General features: G+C 41.0%; 1 protein-coding gene across 2 annotated transcripts in view; it reads right to left on the bottom strand.

The window, feature by feature from the left end:
* The window catches only part of plekhh1 (pleckstrin homology domain containing, family H (with MyTH4 domain) member 1), a 33,332-nt gene extending 26,538 nt beyond the window's left edge, over window positions 1-6,794 (bottom strand). The window contains exons 1-2 of one of the 2 annotated variants that reach the window (XM_080870868.1): window positions 6,538-6,794; window positions 1,512-1,683 (exon numbers count right to left, since the gene is read on the bottom strand). In XM_080870868.1, the coding sequence (XP_080726994.1) occupies window positions 1,512-1,655 (144 nt within the window). In that variant the 5' untranslated portion in view covers window positions 1,656-1,683; window positions 6,538-6,794. Of the gene's footprint in view, window positions 1-1,511; window positions 1,684-6,511 lie in introns of both variants that reach the window. The other variant, XM_080870867.1, reaches the window with a different exon arrangement.
* Window positions 6,795-23,425: the final 16,631 nt, after the last annotated feature.

Below are 23,425 nucleotides of genomic sequence, written 5' to 3'. Positions count from 1 at the left end.
GCAGCCAACCTCTGATGACACACAATGAGTGGACTGAGTGTTTACCAAATAAGCTGGATAAGCTCATCTGTCTTCCCTCGCACTCATAAACATACAGTCATCCAAACCTGTATTTCTAACTGAGTCACGTGCTTTAATAGTTTCCTCATGCACAAAACACTTTAAACACACTGCCAGATCACAAGAAGAAGAAGGTGATGAAGCAATGTGATCTGAGTGTTTGTTCAGAACATCTAGCGGCATGTCTAATTTTGCAGATCAAAGTAGCATGATAAGTTTAAATCAAATTTCCATAATATTATGGTTCAAAAAGCCAAAAGCAGTTCATACTAAACTATTCATGCCACATCACTGCTATATTAGGCTCAAACTTTAAAACTCAGGCTTTAAAACTCAGTCCTTACCAAAAAAAATGGTTCTGAGGCTTGTAAACCAATATTTTATGATAAATTTACCACGTTTTTGTTTGACAGATTTCTTGGTAGCACAGTCAGGCATCTATCTACCAACCTCCAACTCTACCACCTGAGCCACAGCCGCACACATGTTTAACCTTGTACAAAAACTAATAAGACAGGATTTGAGCTCCACTACATGACAGCTATAACTGTGTCACTTTGACTGAATAAGGATCAGATTATAAAGGCCCCATAAGAGCTTGACTGGTGTTGAAATGGGAATCATTCTTGTGTATTAAGGAATTTACACTTGGTGATAAGTAACTGCACACTCCTCTAAAAACTTAGAGTATAATGCCGTCTAGAACTATTGGCCTGTTCAGTACTGTCAACTCCTTGTATGCATTTCTAGCCTACTTGTTTGCCATCATTTTTTAATTTATCAGCAACAGCATAACCACCCCAATGGAAGGACTCATAGATGTGATCAAAATCAAGGAGATTGCAAAAAACTTTCGGAATGGATATGAGGGTCAAATATGTTTTGATAATGCTCCATGCACAACCATGAACGCTGGCAACAATGTAGCCATTTATGTAGGTCACATTTTAGACTCTACAGAGAATCACGTCTGAACTCTAAATCAGTCTCGTGTTAACCGCTACACCATGGAGCCACTTAAACTTCTTTTGGCTGCTCCATTATTTGCATAGTCACCTCATTGTAGACACACTTCCTGACGCCACTCTTCCAGGGGTTTTGCATCTCTTCCCAGTCCCAAAACCATTCACATGCAATCGAAATGTCTTAACCAATACACCATGGAGTACTAATTAAGCTCTCAATTACACTTTTAACAAAATGAAATGAACAAATTAGCATTTGCACTAAGTTCTAAAGCAACATTACCATATTTCTATGTTACTGTAGTATAACTCTGAACCTGTAAGAGTTGGAAAATTGTGCCAATAACTGTTAAACGTCCCAAATGTCAATACAGTTCTAGTGTCTTTTAAAGAGGGAGTAGTAAATGAGTGAATAAGAGAATGATTTGGGGATTTTGGGCAGAGTTTCTATGTGTAACTACTACCCATGATGCTTTTCACTCTCACCTTCTCTGCCAGCAGCTCTCGGATTTTCCCTGCCTGGAGCCGGAACCTCAGCAGCTGCATTTCAAGAGCGATACAGCGTTTCTGCCAATCCACACTGGCCGCTCCAGCGGCTCCTGCCCCGCTGCTCTCCAACACGTCAGCCATGGCGAGAATTCAGGGCTCTTCCTCTGGACTGAAATACAGAAAACACAAATCTGCTTGTAAACTTTGGGCCTGCATGGTTTGACTTTAATAGTTATGAATGGGCTGCACAAACTTGAAAATTTGCAAATTTGATCAAAGACTGAAAATGACATCCCTGAGCAGGAGGTTAAAAAAAAAAAAATCATCCTGGAAAGGCATTTCCCTACGAGGCTCAGCTTCTGTTTTCATTTACAGCACAAAACCTTTGCTGACCACACTTCCCATGATTCACTGACGAAACGTGAGTAAGGAAAATACTAACAATGAATCCACAATGACACAAGTTTAATGAAAGCTTCCTCTTACTTTCTGTGTTGCTTTGTGACACATAAAAAGAAACCTACATGCAAACACAAGTGTTAGGCACATAAATAAACATTGTAGAGAGATCACCACAGGATTATTTTTTATTTGCCTTTCCTATTGGAGTGGAGGGCCCACTCCTGAAGAAATTCTATGACTCTGTTGTGGCTTCTGCTATCTTTTATGGCGTGGTCTGCTGGGGCGGCAGCATCTCTGCTGGGGACAGGAAGAGACTGAACAGGGTGATCCGAAGGGCCAGCTCTGTTCTAGGATGCCCTCTGGACCCAGTGGAGGTGGTGAGTGACAGGAGAATGGCGGCTAAGCTGTCATCCCTGATGGACAACATCTCCCACCCCATGCAGCAGACTGTGACAGCACTGAGCAGCTCCTTCAGTGGGAGACTGCGGCACCCACGGTGTGGGACGGAGAGATTTCGCAGGTCTTTCCTCCCCACTGCTGTCAGACTCCATAATAAAGACTTTAACTGATCAAGCACACACATCCATACATATGCAATAATACTAAGTGCAATAATCCTTTCTGTCATCGTTGTATTTTTACTCAGTTGTATATAGTATTTGTATTCTATTTTTATCTTATTGTATATTTATTTTATTTTATTCTACTGTATATAGTATTTTATTTTATTCTATTCTGTACAGTTGTGTACTGTATTTATTCTTATTGTATTCTAATTTTTGCCTCATAACTTTTGCACTGTCCACTTCCTGCTGTGACAAAACAAATTTCCCACGTGTGGGACTAATAAAGGTTATCTTATCTTATCTTATCTTATTCTTTCTTAGTCTCTGCACATGCCCACACACACTGAACAAAACCTCAGCAGGGAGACTTTTTGTCAGTGGGGGAGCCGGTTCATGTGTACTGGCTCTCAGGTCTGCCAGCCACAAAGCAGGTCAGTGCTCTGCTTTTTAGCCAAATTACCTACTAACCCAATCCCCTGCCCTCCCCCCTATGCAATCCCTTCTTAATTACAAGGAAGGAGCAAAACGGGATCCTGTGCAGCACAATAGTGTCTTTCTGCATGACAGTCCCATCACAGCTAAAAAGGAGGGGGCACCAGCTTGCTGCAGCAAAGAAAGGAGGAAAGAATGTGTGACAGTGAATGGACCGAGCTCTGAATGTGGGAAACTGGGGCGCTTAAGTTGTTTTTACCTGAGGACGATTGACTGGTGGCTTTTTTTCCCTCGACAAGATACTCATTTAAAAAGGTTAAAGGCCTGCTGTGTGAACATCCCGAAATAAAAGTAGTTCTAATGATCAGCTTTGAGGTTGTGTGCCTAATGTGCAGGTTTGTGTGAACATTTTCACATCAAAATGAAAACAAATGAAGCTCAAGGAAGTTATAAAAGCTGAGTTTTCAGACAGAAAGACATCCAGTCTCAAAGTGCAGCCAGACACCATCAGCAGAACAGCAGACGTTCAAAGTCCGGCAACTATAACTGCAACATGGCGCTCCCTACAATTAGCATGCTCGTAAATACAGGCCTAGAAAACAAATTACAGAAGTCATGCGAGTGGAGGTTTTACCAGCCAACCGCTGTGCCCAGCCTGGACAGTCAAGGTCCATCTACCAAGAGTTCCCCTGTGTCTCTGTCTCTCTCTGGGGCAAACTGGAGGGTATGAAGGTCATGCAAAGCCAGACGCCATTGTGGGTAAGAGGTTGGATCCCTTGGCTTGAATAAGCCCTTCTGGGTCATACTGTGCAGAACAGGGAAAGACAACGCCAGATGCTCCTCCAGGAGCTAAAACAGCTGGGTGTAAACAAGCCATTTGCTTGTTAAACACTCTCAGCACTGCTATGCTAATTCTCCCTGAACCAATTCCTTTAGTGCTCTTTGCTTGTTGGAGACATTAAAGGTTGTTAAAGCTAAGGGCAACCTGTGCCAGGATCCCAGTTGAATAATCAGCAAGTGTAAAGTTAAACTTGCTCAAGGTGAGGAGGGAAGGCAAATAAAGATTACAGAAATGTTTTCTGCTCACTTCCTCAGAGTGCATGCAGATAAAAATCAACCCCACAACACCAGCTTGTCAAGAATTAGTTTATTCTCAAGGTGTGTGGGAGCAATACAGCCCAACGTGAATTAAACTGGAGTCATTTTATCCTTTTCAAGTATAGCCCTCAATCATGGGATGGTTTACAGCAATGCAGAAGGCAATTTTCCACTGAGTCTAGTGTTAAATATGATCTGATAAATACTATTCTCTACTCAAGTATCGTCTCTTGTGCTGGAAACATTCAGGTGGTAGGGGTAGAAAGAAAGAAAGTCAAGACAACAAAAACAAGCTTTCCAGGATCTGCACGGTAGATCCATGTTTGGTAACACTTGGGCCACCCAGAGCGGACTGTGTGGGGAGATGCATGCGAGGGATGTAGCGCAGAACGGCGAGTGCTCTCCTGGCAGCAGATAGATGTGAAGGCCCTGGGAGCTTCTCTACTTCCATCTAGCTGCAAGAACTTGCACACAGCCACAGCCAGAGCAAACACTGGGAAAGACGTCTGGATGGAAACGCCACCGCAACGATCCCAGCAGGATAGTTTCTACGCCTGCCATAGGAGACGACCGCTTCCCACTGACGGTTATACTGCAGTATTCCTCAAACTGAGTGAGATTTGGTATTCAGTAAGGAGAGGTTTTATTCATAATCACAGATTGAAATAAAGGAATTTGTGTGGACAGCGTGTGAATGCACCTTTGCCATTCTGCGCGCAAAAAAAAAAGGAGTCTCAAGTCGGTCCTTTCGTTGACATGAACCTCTTTAATCACCACGTATTCAAACACACACTCCGCGGTCAGTCGTAACTCTTCAGCGCTTGCTTACCAGAGCACAGGCAGGCGCAGATGGAGATACACAGAGGACTAGATTGGAAACAGACACATGTGCGTGCACACCACTGACACACTGCTGAGCATGCAGCTGTGGTGATGTAAGTGATTAGGTGGTTCAGTCATATCATCCCCACCAGACATTTCAAATCCCCGATGTTGTTGTCTCCACAGAGGTCCAACTTGGCTTCCCTGCGTTTTGGCATGTCCCCCCACTTTGAAAAAGACTCCCATGAGACAGCACAGCAGCGTGTGCGTAAATCTGGGTCAGTCACAGCAGATTTGTGTCAGCGTGGCAGATCCCTCTGTGCATGAGAGCTGACACAGAAAACCTATCCGAGAGCACGAGGAGTCAAGTGTGGGTGTTTTAAATATTGCCTTATCGTCTCCTCGGTGGCCTCATGTGTTTAACAAAGGGGGACCACTGTTGACTCCCATCTGGTCAGGTAGGCCTCACACTTTATATTTTTTTTAAGAATCAGTGCCTCACTGTTTATTAACCTTTGACCCGATTCATGATAGAAACATAGAAAAACAACATCATTTGCTGTTGTTTTTATAGTTATACTCAAAGGGTAACTTTACAATTCTAAAATTACACATTTAAACCACTGCAGAGCCTTGTGGATGTTTTTAGGCTATTTTTAAAATCTCAACTACACCTCACCTTTATCCTCCCCAGTTATCTTATCTGTCTTGTCTTACTCACCTCTCCTCCAACACCTCTCACTTTCCATCCTCCTCCCTTCTTTCCTCCACATCCTCTCCTCCTCTTCCTAACCTTTGCCAGCAAGAAAACCTGCAGCTCTCTCCCAGCCCAGGTTAATGACAGGCCTCAGCAAACTGACCACACTCATTATCAGTCTCGGGCTTAAATACAGGCCCTGACATTCCTCTGCACTGAGGTGTAAACATCTACCTCTGCAACTCTTCTGTCCTTTGCACACACTTTTAAGTCCTGGCTTCTGCAGTTATCGCTGCAGGGCATAGAAAGCCTTTGCTTTTGACATAAAATCCAAGAGTTATAGCAGGAGACACGCTTAAACACACTGTGTGGAACGGAATATGAATATATATATATATATATATATATATATATATATATATATATATATATATATATCGGGTCTATATATCAGCCTGAGAATGTGTTAAATCACAGCAATAGCCCCTGCCGGAGAAGTCAGTTTGATCTGGAGCAGCAATGTGAGCCTTTACGATTTCCCCACATGTTAAAAAAGATGATGGGATTTTTAAAAAAAGAAAAGCTGCGCACTTTACTCTAAGGTCATGCAAACCCAATGCAACAGATGTTATTTCCTTCTTACTTCACATGCAGACATCGCAGTTTTAATATACGCATTTAGAGCTAACCCAAGGGCGAGACATTATACGAAAAAAGGTCCACAAGGAACAGGTGTGTGCACAGCTCAGCAGCACAGCATCAACCGTAAAGCGTAGGTCTGCAGAAACAAAAAAAAAGTTAACCGAGCCATCAGGAACCTCTCAAAATACACAGGCGTCTTTTGTCCCCAGCAGCCTCCTGCACGCGACTTTATTTAATTTTGCAAGATCATAAAATTCCGCGAGTGACTGAAGATATAAATGAAATAGATCACTTAATGTCATGTGCTTTTAAAACGGACCACTGTAAGGCTTCTTTACCTTGTGACTTCGTTGTTTATGCCCACCTCTCAGTCGAGTCTCTCCTCTCACGGACACCTTCCCCGGCAACTCGTCGCAACTCGGCTCATAACGTCTCCGTCACCGCGTCGACTTCCACTCGCTTCTCTCATTCATTTCTTTGCTTTCATGTCTTGTGTCGGTCCGTCCCGGTGCCGTCCTTCGTTTTCCTTCGGAGCGCAGCGACTTCAGTGCAACTCACTCACAGCTCCATTCAACAGACACATCCCATTTTCCTTTAAAGGGCCGAATGCGGGATCAAATTTCTCCAGGAGTCAGGCCCCCCTCTTGTGCGCAGAAGCTGCTCAGGATATTGCATTAAGGCAGACTTGGGTTTTCCCTTTAGGATGTAAACAAAGAGCAGTGAATATTACTTTGCTGAAGAAGAAGAAAATCCCTATAGTCTATAAACCCGAGGTGAGATGAAACAGCTTCATGTTTTAAGGCCAAGGATGTTGTAAAAATGGGGCGACAGGAGATGTCAGGTCACCCCAATTTTTATTTAGAATACATCATCAAAAAATCTTAAGAAAGTTTTACAGTAGTTCATTATTAGTTCTTTTAGATTTTCAGTCTGAACCATAGTGGTTGGTCTACTGCTGATAAATTTCGAGCATTGGCAAAAAGCATGCCTGCCTTTTCTCCCTCAGTTTAGCCTGTCGATTATCAAACATATTTCATGTAAAAATGTTTGAGAATTAATCAGAATTTATCTCTTACTTTAAAGAAACGTTTGAGAAGTAGGAGAAGTATGGCAGCAAATACTACTGTTCAGGTTTGTTGATGTTGGACCTGACCTGCCACAAGGTTCACTTTTGGGGCCTTTACTGTTTTTGTTATATCTGCACCCTCTTCAGTACACTTTGAACATTTTCAAGGACATTTCTTATCACTGGTATGTTGATGACATTCAGTTATATATCTCTATTTAGTTACAAAATGTTTCTAAGCTACAGATCTAACATAGTTGCTTAGACTCAACTAACAGTTGAATGGCTGACAACAATCCTTGTTTGTGCGCCTAACAGATTTGTGTCAAAGTTAATGAAAGCTCTAGGTCCTCTTGCCACTTCTGCTATATCTTCTATCAGGAAGATTGATCACTTTGGTTGTTAACGTTAAATCTCTGGTTCACTTTAGCTTTCTTCACTTAAGAAATATTGCCAAGTTGAATTTCTTATGTCATGCTTGGCGTTGGAAATTTATCTTCCTCACTTAATTTCATCACATTACAAAACTTCCCTGGAACATCTGCAGAATTATCTGAATGCTGCTCCAAGACTTGTTGGTCACGCCCTTGCTGACCCAGCTGCACTGGCTCCCCAGTAACTTCAGAGTCCACTTCAGGATTATGTTTTTAACTTTAAGAGCTCCGAGCAGCGGCACACATCAGTGAACTTGAGGTCCTTGACCTCATGTGTTCAGCAGCCGCTGGCTGTGCAGCAAGAGCACAAAGCTGATAACTAAATGTGACAAACTCGTCTTTTCAAACTTGCTTTTTGGTAACCTTTGTTCTGATATCCTTGCATTTTTGTTGTGAAGTACCTTTTACTTTTAAAATAACATTTTAAAAGCAGCTTGTATATTACAGCTGATATCAAGAATTTAAAGACCACCATGTGTGAGCACTAAAAAGTCCAAATTTGAGGTTTTAAGTAGCCTAATTACAGTTTGTATGTTTATTGGCAAAGCTTGCAGGCTGGGCTTTACTGGAATCAAAAGTTGTTAAACCAATGTGTGGTGCTTTGCCACTGTAGTGAATAATTATCTAGGCAGTAAAAGAATTGTTAGGGGATCATTTGGGAGTAGCTGAAAACACACCAACGAAATACAAGTAGGCTCAGGTCTTGCATCCCCTTCAGAGTCCTGGTCTTATTTCCTTAAACCTCAGAAGGATTCCCTCAAATGTCAGAAGTAGTTCAGATTCAAGCGGCTTTAATCAGCAGTGTAGTCTGAAAACAAATGGGGCCTAATCAGAAAGCCAGACTAGTGGCCCTGGTGGGAAGATCGGTTTCTACTCATGGACTTTGCATATCTCCATCTGGAACGTTTTATAGTGTCTCTCTGTCTGTCTGTGCATTTCAAATGCTGCATGTTATACCCAAATAAAAAAATCATCAGTAGCAAGCTTCCTTTTACATTTACACAGCATCTGATACTAAGCAGCAGCAGCAGTTCAGTTTCAAGTCGCTCAGTGTAATAACAAAACAGCAACAATAAAAAGATCGAATTAAAATATGGCCAAAAATGGATCTGTGGCATATTTTATTTTAAAGTTGGTTTGTTAATGTAACAAGCATGCAGTGGTGAGACACGCCCTGCTTCGTCCGCTGACTGATGTAGTAAATACAGAGGGCATGCATGAAGACATATTCGGACAGAGACCGAGATTGCACACAAATAACCACAAAAATCTTCTCAGCTGATGATGTTGCAAAAAGTGGACAGAGATATGAGGCACAGTAACAACATGTGTTTATTTAGTTATTTTTAGCGAGCACCAACTTCATGTCGTAACTGTTTCTAGCAGTTCTAAGTTAAGCTGATGTTGAAGGTAAAGTTGAGTATTTGTTCACTTAAATATTGAAGAATACAGTGTGTAGAGATGACCTGATGGTGGGGCTGTTTTAAAGCGTAAATGATCTTCATTTTTATTACAACACTGTCATGGAGATATCCATCAAAGAGATACAGCACTGTGCAAAAGTCTTGAGTCAACCCCTCACTTCTTTATCTTTTATATGTGGTCTTGGACTATAGTTCTCCATTTCTGAAGGTATTTCAAAGTCTTTCTTTGGACGTTGATTGCTCTTTATTCCTTTTCCTTCAGTCTGACCATTTTCACAGAAATGATTCTTTGTTTGTTGGCACTTACCTATGAATCCTTAAAGTATAAAAAGACACTTAAATCAAGGGATGAACCAGTGTTGTGTCTACATGTAACAGACAACTTGGCAAAGAATCTTAAGAATTATAAAAATATATTTTTAAGCCCTTTGTTATTAGAAGTCTATCATAAAAAGACAGGAATTGTTTCCATTTCTTTAGTTTAATCCATGAAAAAGATAACACAGTTTGCTATGCATACAATAGTGTTTTTCCACAAACTAGGTGATTCCCAAAGAACTATTATCTGAAAACTTTGCATGTCTTAGCAAACTGTAATCTGGACAAGTTGAGGATAAAAGAAGAGAAGTGATAGGCCTAAAATCCTCTCTACAACAAATTAACAGTATCTGAAATTCATCTCCTTGAGAAACAGTAAATAATCTAGCAAAGACCTGACACAGGACCTGAGAGATGCTTCTGGGCCTTCAGGTGATCCATCCACTGTTCAATGGAGCCTCATCAGAAACAAGCTCACTTGAAAGGTGGCTGTCAAGAAGCAATTCTTAAGGAAAAAAACAGAGAGAAAGGGCTGAGGAGCGCCAAATTACACTAACACAGGGAAATCTGTAGCAACTGGTCTTTTGTGATGAATCCACATTTGAAAATTTTGGCTGAAACCACTGTCAGTATGTATGGAGGTGGTCAGGAGAGAGATATAATGATGAGTGTCTACAGCCATCTGTACACAAGTGTAGATGCACAGTGGAGTGTTTTGTGTTTGCATTTTAGCCAGAGGCATTGGAGAGCTTCTCACAGTTGATGGAATTATGGACACAAATGTAGAGAATGCAACAAAAGGCAGCCAATATCCAAAGAGCAGATTTGGATGTCCTTCAAGAAACCCGGAGAACTATTCCTGAAGAAATTACTAGAAAGCTTGCCCAAGAGAGTTCAGGCTGTTGTACAAGCTGTTTTTACCTTATATACTGTATTTACATGTATGTTTGCACATAATTTAATAAATTACTGCACCCATTTTGTCCAAGAAAAATATAAAGAAATTAGGGTTACTTTTGCAAAGTACTTCAGTATTTCAGTCTGGGTCTGAATACTGGACCTACCAGCTGACAGGCACTGGCTTGATCATACTGCTTGCATGGCTAAAACCCATATGAAAGATGTGTTCAGCTTCCAGATCTATAAAGAGAAGCCACTGAAGAAGTTCCTTAAACCTGCTTTCTGTCTAATGGCCCTCAGGGAAGTGAGGGCTACTGGGGATACTGTGGTTGCAAAAACAAGTCAGATTTATAGAAGTTTATATGAAAAAGTCTCTAATGCTCACTTCATCTATGACCTCAGCAAATACTCTACTGATGAGTTTATAGTCTCCGCTGCTATTTTCAAGTCTTAATAAATTCAACATGATGTTTGCTTTATAAATTATGGTCCCATTAGTGACCAAAAGGATGATGCTTCAGGGCAGGTCAACGAGGGCTTCACTAACCAACGGATGACATCATGCTTCACAGTCCATACTAATAAACTTCTGCTGTTGTTTTGGACTGATACGGGGTTCACACTGCATGTGAATACCTTTATTTTGATTGCAAACTGCATAGACATATGAAACATGTCATTAAATAAAAAAAAATTCATTTTAAAAAACTTGCTGGGTTTTGCTGGTTGCATCAACATTTTCTAACATGATTAACTGCAACTTTTGGTGGAAAATGTTTCCAAACTTCATCCTGGAAATGATCAATTTAGACTGGGAGGGTGAGTTTACAGCAGGGATTTTGGCATTATAGCTGGCCAAAAGACTCTGCCTTGTGTTGCACAATAAGTCAGTGCCTCAGTGCTCTCAGTCAAAACAACTGGTGTCAGGCCTACATGGTTTACATGCCTATTCTCGGGCACAGCTGCCAGTGCACTGGGGGGAGGCAGGACAGTAAAGAGGGAGCTTAAGGCCAGTTTCATCAAGTGTTCACAGATTAATGTGTTTTCTTACAGCTATTTAACTTGCAGAGCTATGCGATGACCCAGACTGTGACAGGGTCACTGAGCAGACCCGGGAGATCCAAGTGACCCATTGTCAGAGCTGAGAGGAAGTGGTAGATGACAGTAGTCTGAGATAAAGTGGACTTTGTAGCCGACATTAGGCAGAGATAATAAAACAGAACAATGATTGTTTGATACTTGAACATTTCTTAAAGAAATGAAGAAATCTCCTCTTCTCTGCAAGGCCACAGTCTGGTGTACCTCTTTTCCCTCACTGTCTACATGCAGCATATGTTATTTTGATTAAATCCAGTACACTCATGCAGACAACCTGTTGTGAATGCATTTTAGCACATCAACAAAAAGCCCTGAAAAGAGACAATATAATTACCAAATACTGTACTTTATACTATGAGGTAAAGACCCTACAATAATAGACAGAACACCCCATCAAAGAGACGACTCCTTTGAGCAAGGACAGTGGGAAGGAAAAACTCCGTTTTTAAAAGGAAGAAACCTCCAGCAGAGCCAGGCTCATGGAGGGGCAGCCACCTGCGTAACCACTTGCGGGTTAGGTGAAGTTTACGGGACAAAAAACACTTGTTTGAGTGTTACTTTGCAATGTTTGGAATATATATCAGTGAAATCAGATTGTGTGTCCAGTTGGAATGTTTCATATGGAGGAATCTTCTCTGTTGACATGACTCAGATAGAGGGTAGAGTGACACAGATTTGTCAGTGCTGCTTCACTTTCGAGGTTCCACAAACCAAAATAAAAGCAGAAAAATCTGCTTTCAGTCTTCAATCACTTCACATCCAAATGGAGCAGACTGCAGGGAAAAAAACTCACCGTAGACTCAGTCATTCCAGTCTTGCATTTGAAAGCCATAATTTGAGCAAACAAGTAAAGAGAGGTTGTTTTCATGATGACTCCTGAATTTTTTTATATGACCAAAGCTTCTAGTTTGAGTCCTGTTTTTGTTTCTTAATGTGTATTCTTTTCCTCTTGTATTTTGCTTATTTAATTCAGTGAGTTTTTATCTGAAAGTTCACAAAAAAGAAAAAAACATAAATTAAGTAAGTGAAATTAGATGGCTGACAGACACTGACAGTGAAGCTTCTCTGTGGCTTTTTTAGTCCACTTGTCTTGGCCTTCACTATAGCACTAAAGCAGAGCATTGCTCTTTTTCTCTCTCGCTCTCTCACATGTTGACTGGCTTTTTAACTACTGGAGATTTTGTTAGGCTAACAAATAGGTCTCCTTTTCCCTCTCTGATGTCCTTTGAGCATTTTACTGCCATTTGGCCAGCCGTGCTGGAACCACAGAGGGAGTGGAGCATGATGGAAACTCCATATAAAAAGAAAATAAACCAAACTCACTTAAACAGCAACATTGTGAGAGAGTGGACACTGCTGTGGATGAGAAATGCAAAGGACAACACGTTTGACACTGAGGGGAGTTGATGAACATACATTATGAGTTTTTATGGCGGAAAAAACTACTCACCATTTCATTTCCCCCCCCTCTGTGATAACAAGACCGTTAACTCCTCTTCCTTTGCCTTTCTCTTATTTCCTTTTCTTCCTATTTGGGTTTGCTGCGCTTCTTTTCACTCTGTGTGTGGTCTGCTTGATGAGCGACAGTGCATCTTTAAGCTGACAAAGGCCAGCAGTGAAGGTAGGGGTCATCTTCCTTTTGGTTACTGCTGTAAAAGGACACACACACACGCACTCCAAAAGCCACTGTCCTACATTAGATTTATTTTTGGAGCGATTGCACAACTAAAGCTGGATTCATTTGACAATTTTAAAATCACAGCCGTTTTAATTGATGACAAAAATCTTCGTACAGCCACTTTCATCAATATGAGGAAGTGCGGCGGTGGTTTCTCAAGCTATTTAAGCACTCCTGGTGGAATATAGACTGTCTTTTGTTAGAATATACTCAAAAAAGAAACAAAGCAGAAAAAAAGCTCTGTTTACACTTGCAGTATTTAAAAAAAAATCATTCCACTAATGCGCAAACATGCATAAAATAGGTGGATAGTAAGGCGTTTCTGTTTTTGTTTGTTTGCCATATATGCTATGTATTCTGGCTTAAAAGTAATTTTCTGGCCTATAGTCACATACACCACATAACACATGGTAATGTTACCAGTTGTTATGGCAAACTCCTTGTTTATTATAAGCTGCTTTTTGTCCTGCAGGATCGGGGAACAAATTCTAGCTTCTTAATAAATGCAGCACCAACATTAGTGTGTACACTGTGACTTAATGCTGATCATGTGCAGCAGACGTTAAAGCAGAGGTCTGGCACTGTGCATACTGTCAACATCAGCAGCGCTTAGGATCTATTGGAAAATACATCTGGTGAGTGAGATGTAGTGCAGTGTGCTTAGTGACAATGTCCTTGGAGGCAGACAGCATGAGTGTGGTCAGGCAATGATCCCTAAATCACAGGTCCAGGCAGTGATGACTGTTTAGCCACTCCATAATAACACTCATTTCATAAAGCTGCACGTGGGAGTGTATGCACGAGCGTGACTCACACGCGTGAGTGTGTACCTCTAAAGAACATAAGTAAGCATGTGTTTTTCTACAGAATCTGCATGTGTGTTTGCACATGAGTTAATGCCTGTCTGTGTGCAGGACGAAGCCTTGTAAAGATCTAAATTACCACACAGAATCTCGTGGTCGTGCTTTGCAGCGAATTACCATAGGTGATCTGGCCAGAGTGTTTACATTTGGTCGGAGTGCAAATCGTAGCCAGTCCACAAACCACCAGACCACAATTGTTGAATATAGTTTTCCACCCAAACTAAAGCTGTGAAACTAGCCACGTTCACATCCTGCGGTCACAAATTCCCAACTTCAGTCAAAAAAGATTTCACTCTGACAAGCTCCTAGTGTCATTGGATTATGCAATTGAAAATTTAGCTGCCCTTTAAGACGGCTTACATGTGCCATTTAAGAGGGAAAGGTTTGGTGTCTTTCCTAACACTTTTAGATAGAGGAGGGATTCAACCTTTTAACCTTGCAGCCATGTGATGGTCTCATTTGTCAACAGGCTAGCTTAAAAAGAGCTTTTGCAGCTGTCACAGAGCTAAATACTCTGGAGCACTTTCTAATGTCTCAGTGAAATCCACTTACTTTCCTTTTGGTATTGTTAGATCAGATGATTCATAATTATTTCTCATTGTAAACATGATAGTTGGCTGTAGTTTCATGTAGACAATCCTCACAAGAAAACAATTGCGCATTTTATATCCTTTCAGTATGTGTTCCACTAGATGTAGAGACAGAAAAACTGACTAACACACCTAACTAAATACCCTTGGGTTTTTGTGAATGCAAGTGAGAGTGAGTAGAAGCATCCACTTGCGAGCATTGCAGATATCAAAGTGATTTCAATCCATCATGGTGATTCCCACAGACAAAACAGCCAACGCTGAGGACAGACAAGATCTGCAGTGACACAATACACTCTCTGTTTACACTGGGAAGTGGGGAATCGAGTGGGGAATAAGCTAAGGAGACGAATAATAATGGTGGAAGAGATAGAATTCGAGTGTACTGCCAGATAGCATGCATGTGTGCTGAGAAAATTGGATAAAAACACAGTGAAAAGGGTGGAGGTTGAAAAAGCAGGGTGTTTTGCAAGCAGAGGGTGAGGCAATGTCACATGACCCTCTGAAACTCTATGGATGGGGAGCTGTGAAAACCAGAGGACAATGGAGAGTATGAGAGCATTAAATGGACAAAACCCAACATTAAAAACTGTGACTCTAGCCTGAAGGCTGTACTCCTCCGGGGATATTCTGGCTGAGTCCCACCCTGCGTCTGGTCCAGTGTCAGTGGTTACAGAGTGTTTTGCATGCAGGGATCTAAAGATCCGGCTTTGATAAGTGCTTTGTTTGACACAGACAGAGAGGAAGTGAGGCTTGGGTGCCACTGCTTTAAAGAAACAAGAATTCAAAATTGAAAATGCCCATTTCTGTGCACTTTTATCATGGCTACATTGGCTTTCATTCTGTCTTTAAACTTTATATGAGGCCAGCGGTGGGAAAAAAAATAGTAATTTGGTTTTACTGAAGTGGAAGCAAATGCAAAATCTTTAAAGTCACGTATATTTGCTTGCCCTTTTTTCTAATTTAGAGTCAGAGAGGAAGTTTAAAACAACTCAATAAAAGGTTACTGCCAGTTAGGTTAGCACAGAGACTGGGAACAGAGGGGAACAACCAACAACTCTCTCCACCTGAAACAAACCCCTTGCAAGTAAAGTACCTTGCTGAAGTGCACTGTAAAATGGAAACACTCAAGACCAAGCACTTGTAAATTGGATGGCACACACACTATCACCATTGAGGTCAAACAGAGCTTTTCTTTTCCTTTTTCTCCAACTGTCTTTCTTTATTCTGGTCCTCTGGAGAGAGCTGTGTCAATGTGTTAATACAAACACACACATAGACATGTGGTGCTGGAGGTGGCCAGTGCAGAGTGAGAAAGGAGTTCCAGTAGAAGGTGTAAAGCCCACACAGATCTTTATACAGTCTGAACCCCCTGCTGTAGTCTCCACATATTTAAAGCTTGATGTCTTTTGCATTGTCAGAAGAGTGTGAATGCCCCACAAAGGAAAAAACACCAACACAGCCTTGTTTTTCTAAGCGATACCACACACATGTTGACATGTCTTGATTTGACTTGACTTTCTTACATTAGAAAAAAGGTTTGTATATGCAACACAATGCCAAATCAATCAACCTGCAATCTGTTGCAGAGTGTTCATTAGCACTTGCTGGTTACACAGGCTGACAGAGAAAACCAAAGCACCAAGTGACCGCCAGAAGGGAAACTGTTACCTATATTCTCAAACCAGACATTTATGATGCCATAAATCTCCTGCTCAGTCAGGGCTCAGAGGTGTTTGTTAAGGTGGAGATGTAAATGCAGACAAACATGCTTTATTGTTAAAAAGACCCACTAGTCAGGAGCCACGAAGCACATTCACGTGCACATGAATAAACATGTAACCACATTAGAAAATGAACTGTTTCTCATGATGAAATGTCATAAAATATCCGAAAATACACATTTTGCTGTGCATCTTGCACACGGCAGCTCAACTCATAGACTAAAACACTAAAAATAATACTCTCTCATGTTTGCTGCTGTGGGTGGTCTTTAGCATCCAAAGAGAGGAAAATAACGACACAGCTCAAGATGTTAAACAACAATGCTCATGTAAAGAAATGTCATGATTTGCGATGAAGCTAGGAGGCTAATAACATTTCTAACATGCAGGTAAGACACGTCATTTGTCTTACTTTGAAAGCAGAGTAAGAAGCCAACAGTCCACACTAAAGTGCCAAATTACAGACATTACCAACTTTACGAGCACGGTGCCAGTATGAATAAAATTCTGATTCTGAAGTGGCTTTGTGCTTGACCTGTGCCCTTTATGCTGTTGACTATCACATTGTCTTCATCACATAATGTGGATGCTTTAGAGTGGTTCTCCTCATATATGTCTGAACAATCCTTCACGGTACTTGCACCGTAAGGTTCTGTTTTGGGGCCTTCGCGGTTTCTGTTACATCAGCTCTCCCTTCAGCACATTTTAAATAATTTTTGTGATATCTTTATTACTGCTACACCGATGGCATTCAGTTATAAACCTCTTTTAACTCTCAGGATATTACTAACTTACATAGTTACATAGTTGCTTGGACTCTCTGAGAAATTGGCTGGCTGCGAATTTTCTCCAAATTAATGAAGAGAAAACAGAAGCCCTGGTTTGTTTCCCTGACAGATTTGTGCCTGAGGAAATGGAAACTTTGAGCCCCTTTGCCAGATTTACTAAATATTATATCAGAAACTTTGGGGTGTCCATTGAGTCAGTTTTCACTTTGGATGCTCACATGAAATCTCTGGTTTGTTTTTAATCTGTTAACTTTAGAAGTATTATCAAGTTCAGATCCATTGTGTCATGCCCTAAATTGTAGATTGTCATTCATTCCTTTACTTCATCACATTTAGATTATTGTAATGTGTTGTTTACTTGTCTTAACAAAACCTCCCTGGAACATCTGTGAGTTGTTCACATGTCACACCCATGCAAATTCAGTTACACTGCCTCTCATTAACTTCAGAGTCTCCTTTAAGATTAGGGTTTTGACTTTTAGAGCTTTGCATGGACAAGCACCAGGACACGTCAGTGAACTTTATATCCATACATCCCCAGCAGGTCCTTTGAGTTCATGTAATCAACGCCTGCTGCTTGCATAGCATACAGGCGCAGAACGAAAGGGAGCTTTTTGCAACACTTGTCCCCAAACTTGAGAACTGTCTACTTCTAAGCCGTTGAGTTGAAGTTCTCTTTTTAAAAACAGGGTAATGTTTCGATTTGATGTTGTAGCATTTTTGCTGTGAAAGACAGTGAAAGATCCACATGCCTGTAACATCAAATCAAGATTCAACACTTGGAATATTCTTCTGTGTTCATCACAGAAACAAGACTGCATATTCATCCAGCCCACATGTAATTTGAAAAACCTCTGAAAAGGTCCAAGACGAGTAACCCCCCCCCCCCCCCCCCCAAAAAAAAAAAAAAAACAACAACTAATGAAGCTTTGATATGTAATGCAAACATGCAGTTAAATGCTGATTTCGTCTCAGAGTAGAAGGATGCAGAGCTATGATGAAATGTGTAATGAGCATGGTGGAAAGACTCAAAACAACACATGCACACATATTCATCCCCCCCCCCCCCAGATCAGATGTCAGCCTCTTTGATCTCAGTGGGAGCTGATGTCATACCCATGCAGTCAATGACTTTGACAGCATTTGGACTCAGAAGGGATGGAAAAGGCAGATATGGAGGGAGTGAATGGACAGATAAAGAGAGAATGGGCCAGAGGGAGAATTATTACTTAGGAGAAAAAAAGCAACAAAAACATTTAGAGAGAGGGAGGGAGAAGGGTGAGGAGACAAGCAGTGAGGAGACATGTAAAGAGTAAGGGTCACAAAAAGAAATAAAAAATAAAAAAGACACAAAGTTTCAGCTGGGGCGGGGGGCAGAGTGATGGCTTTAGCAGAGTCAGGTAGAGCTGAAATTATTATAGTGAGGAGAGGAGAGAAAAAACAGCTCTCTCTTGCACAACTTAAGAACCAGACATGGTTTCCCTGCTTCTGTGGTATCGTCTGTCTGTGTGCAACTTAAGCAATGTTGACAGAGAAAGAGAGACTCATGGGGGCTGAATTTAAAAAAAAGAGCGAGAGAAAGTGAAAAAAGTAAAAGGAATGAAAAGAGGAAACAGATTAGAATAGCAAATGCAGTTTTCTGTCTTGACCGAGCCGGAAAAGGTTCAGTCCATTCGGTAATTTTAGGGGTACGCTGCCCTCTGCTGGACAGCAACTGCACTGCCCTTCGTGAGTTGCTGTTTTTATTTTCCTCCGCAAGGGGACTCCCAGAGCTACAGCAACTGTGTCACACACAAGATTCAGATGATAAAAAAGTTCATGCCAAACTCACATAGAAGGAATAAAAGTAAAACTGATCTTAATCAGCTGGTTCCAATTGGTACCAGAAGACTTATTCTGTTTTAGTAAGGAGCAGTTGTCTCCAATATCGACTCTGTTTGAAGTGGTTATGCATTTTTAAAACAACTGAATTTATTTGTCTGCACTCACCAGCTAATCTACCAGGTATTCCTGTTAAAGTGCTCATTGAAACTCCTATCTAATCAGCCAATCACATGACAGCAACTCTGTGCATTTAAGCATGCACATGGATAAAATAACCTGCCAGTGTAAGTGGCACTTCTCTGGGTGAAAATACCTTGTTGAAGCCAGAGGAGCTTTGAACTGATAGGAATGCAACAGTGTCTTTAAAAACACTCATTACATTAAAGCTATGCAGAAGAGCATTTCTGACTGTGCAACATCTCAAACCTTGAAGCAGATGGACTACACCAGCAGAAGACCGCACCGAGTTTCTTCAATGTTTGAACTATTATGTTCGACTCCTAATATTTTGGATTTGTCTGGTCTTCTTAGTGTCTTCTTACATCTTGCTTTGTCTTTATCTGTTTTATCATTCCACATGTCGTTGCTTCCTGTTTTGTTTCATTCATCCTTTGTAGCTTGTACCCTGCCATTACTTTTAATTTCTTTAATCACTTGTCAGCTGTATCTGGTTACCCTGGTGCTTTCCATCTCTCTGATTGCCTCATGCGTCTATTTAAAGCCCCAGTTGCCTAAGTTCTTTGTTGAGTCATACTGTGTTATTTGTTTCTCCTCTCCCATGTGTGTGCTCATTGGATTTATGTTTTTGGTATCTTTTGGGTTTCCTGCTCAGAGGGTTTTTTTGTTGTTTTTTAGGGGTTGTTTGCTGCCTTTGAAATTACTTGCTTCTGGTCTTTGGTTCTGGTCAACCTTCCAAACCAAAAGATTGTGTCAGGGGTGTCTTGTAACGGGATGCGAAGGTAAAACGGGAGTTTTACAAGATGGTAGTGAGACCTACTATGACTGGTTTGGAGACCCAAACTTTACAAACCCTAACCCAAAAATAGGAGGTGGCTACTTTGAAGAGCTTAGCATTTTCATCGGGAGTGATGCGAAATGAGTATTCCAAAGGTACAGCTCGGGTTGAGGCGTTTGGAGAGGAAGCTAGAGAGCCAAGGCTAAGATGGTTTGGCTGCCATCTCTCATCTCCTCCACACATCACTTATTCACTTGGACACTAGAAGGGGGAATTATGTTAAAATGCTCTTCATCGACTACAGCTCTGCATTTAATACCATAATTCCCTCCACACTCACCGCCAAGCTGGAGCATCTGGGACTCAGCTCATCTATGTGTCAGTGGATCTCCAACTTCCTAACTGGCAGACCACAGGCAGTAAGGATGGGCAGACATGTCTCAGCCTCCATCACTCTCAGCACTGGAGCCCCCCAGGGGTGTGTTCTGAGCCCCCTGCTGTACTCTTTGTACACATATGACTGTGTGGCCACTACCAGCTCCACCGCCATCATTAAGTTTGCTGACGACACCGTCGTGGTGGGCCTGATCTCTGACTGGATGACTCATGAAAGAATAAAGTTACGTTGAAACCAAGCACACCATTGCTTTTCTTGTGACATTACCAATAAGCTTGATGTGTCACATGGCCGTCTTCCTATTGAAAAAAAACAGAAGTTGTATCCAAGATGGCCGACTTCTAAATGGCCACCATGGTCACCACCCATCTTGAGGAGTTTGCCCCCTCACATATACTAATGTGCCACAAACAGGACTTTAATATCACCAACCATTCCCATTTTATTACGGTGTATCCATATAAATGGCCCACCCTGTATATTTCTTCATATATTCTTATATATTTTCTATATTGTGTATATTGTGTATTTTGTTGTACAGTTATTTTATTTTTAACTTTAATTTTTATATTTTATTTTATTCTTTCCTAGTTAAATTTAGCCTTCGCTTTAATTTTCATATTTATTTCCTATCCTATTCATAGTCTTTTATTTTAGGTCACGAGTAGTTGTCTAAGCATTTCACTGCATATCGTACTGTGTATGACTGTGTATGTGACAAATAAAATTTGAATTTGATTTGGATATGTGCAGAGGATGTTTAGTGGATATATTAGGGGAAAATATGGAGCTGCTAGGCAGGGGGAATAGAGACCATGGGAAATGCATGAATGCAGTGAAGGAGATGCAGGGGTTGATGTGAAGCTGCTAGGGATAGGGTGAGACGGAGGTAGATGATCCACTGTAGCAACCTTTACAGGGTGCAGCCAAAAGGAGTGCTCTTGCAGACCATGTCCATCCCTTTGATTTCTGTACTCCACACTCTAGTGTCCAATTCGGGGTATAAAGAGATGATTCTCATGAGAAACAAAGAATAGAAAAATGATGAATTTTAGTGTCTTGGTTCAGTAAATTAGTCAATATTTTTCAAATTTTACAACCAACTTTCCAAAAGGGGAGATACTTTGCTTTGTGTGAAGTTGTAGTTCAATAATTTGTGATAATTTGCATTTTAAATTGTGTGTGTGTGTGTGTGTGTGTGTATTATTAGAAACGTCTGTTTTGCCATTAAGGAAGCCGGTAAAGCTAATTTTCATCCATCGGGAAATCAAATGTGAAACTGTGCTGATTTTTGGTCTTGTGGGTTGGAATCTAAAAAGTGAAAATCGTTACACATGCGTTGTATCTGTTTTCCAGCTGTATAACAGAAGTCACAGGAACAACTTGTCTTGCAAACACATTGAAATTGTGCTGAGCTGAGTTTACAAGTTTATATTTACATAGCGACAACACTGAACATGGAGTTCAGACTGAGGGGAAACCAGACTCCTGTTTTCCTGTTAGACTCCCTTTATAATGCAATAATTTAAGGAAATGTTATGACACATTTTAGGTTTTTAAATTTGTCCACATTTTGAAGAGACTTTAAAATGTGATCTCATGTCCCAATTTCAACTTTTTTTTCTTTTGGTTTTGGTTTGTTTTCCCCAAAATTTATCTCATTCTCTGGGAATTTTATTTACTTGAATTATTTGTGCTCAGTTTAAAAACATAGGTGCAGATTTATTTTCACCTTGGACTCCAATTACATTACCTCCCCCCTAGTCATGCTATTCTGCTGAGTTGGATTTATTTATTTATTTATTTTTTTTTTTTACACCTCTTCCCAACATCACTCTTAACCTGACCGATCAATGCCAGCACTGTCAGCCAAAGATTCGTATCTAATGTTTAGGTTTTGTTTCTTCCATTACAGACTGCAGAGTCTTGTTGTACAGAACTTCCAAGAAAAAATGTGTTACACAGCTGTTAAACGCAACAGTGTCATTAACAGCTGAATATTCTGATCAACAGTCTTTGGCTCAGTACAATAGAGTAAATGACACCAGATTCTTGAAACCAACAGCTCCCCTCCTGCTTGCACCCCTCCTCCAACTCTCAGAAAACTCTTGCAAGTCTCAAAACTATCACAGATGCTGCCACCGTGACAACACACACATACTGACACAGTCAATTTGTCCTTTGTTTAGTCTTGTATTTAATCTACTCCTCTGCCAATGCCTCATTCGCCATATCCTTAATCAAGTTGGGCAGCAAGAAAAGACAATGTTGTGCAAGACAATGAAAATGGATAAATTTCTGAGAGGGGGTGGAGCGTCTTTCAAGTATGAGCCCTGGCAACAGGTCACGACCTCTGTATCGGCTCGTTATTAGGGACGAGCAACCAGAGAAAGAAAGCGATGAGGACAGTTGAGCACTCTCCTTGCTCTCAGCCCCAGCGGCCTCCTACCACTCTTAAACCCCCAACAACGCCACATCCCATTGATTAACGGACACTTTGATCAAAGGGGAATTCCAGCCCTCAGTCTCTCGCCTTCCCTATCTTGCTTTATTCGGTGAACTGGAGCGACGGATGGAGGGCATACTGGTTATTCAGTTCCTGGTATACTGATTAGGACACAATGAAGCCTCACGCTGGGTTGGTTGTATGTGTTCCTTTACTGTTCTATACGCAGACATGCATGGACACAAACGCACAGGCTACACATTCTGAGCTTCTGCAGTCTAAGACCATGACCCTATAGCAGGTGGTGTGAGGGGAGCAACTGCTTGTGTCTAGTTGGACTCTGTCGGTTGTTGGCCGAGAGCCTTAACAATTGTCAGCAATGGTAAGACTGACAAGAATGACTCAAGAGGAAAAAAACACACTCAAACCGTGAAGAGACTGAAGTCATGGAAAAGGGAAAAATGAGAAATGGAAAGAATTGAACGAAAGATTAATCCAGGGGGTCAAATATGTTTCAAAGTGGTTGATATTTACAAAGAGTGTTGCGTATTTGATGTTAAATTTTAGGTCGGTGGAATTTATTTTCTAACTGCTATTAGGGGTAAGATTTACCCGAAATTTTGCATAAATACTTATAAAAGTACGTATCCGATGCAGCAACTGTCCAGCTGGTATGGAATATATGCTGGAAGAACATGCATGCAGTTTTTATGCTTGACAAAAAGTCACTTAATCCTATGTATCGTT

The sequence above is a fragment of the Rhamphochromis sp. 'chilingali' genome, assembly GCF_963969265.1.
Source record: "Rhamphochromis sp. 'chilingali' genome assembly, chromosome: 21".
Taxonomy (NCBI): Eukaryota; Metazoa; Chordata; class Actinopteri; order Cichliformes; family Cichlidae; genus Rhamphochromis; species Rhamphochromis sp. 'chilingali'.
Note: the sequence above shows the minus strand (reverse complement) of the source record. Positions and strands in the feature narration are given on the sequence as shown.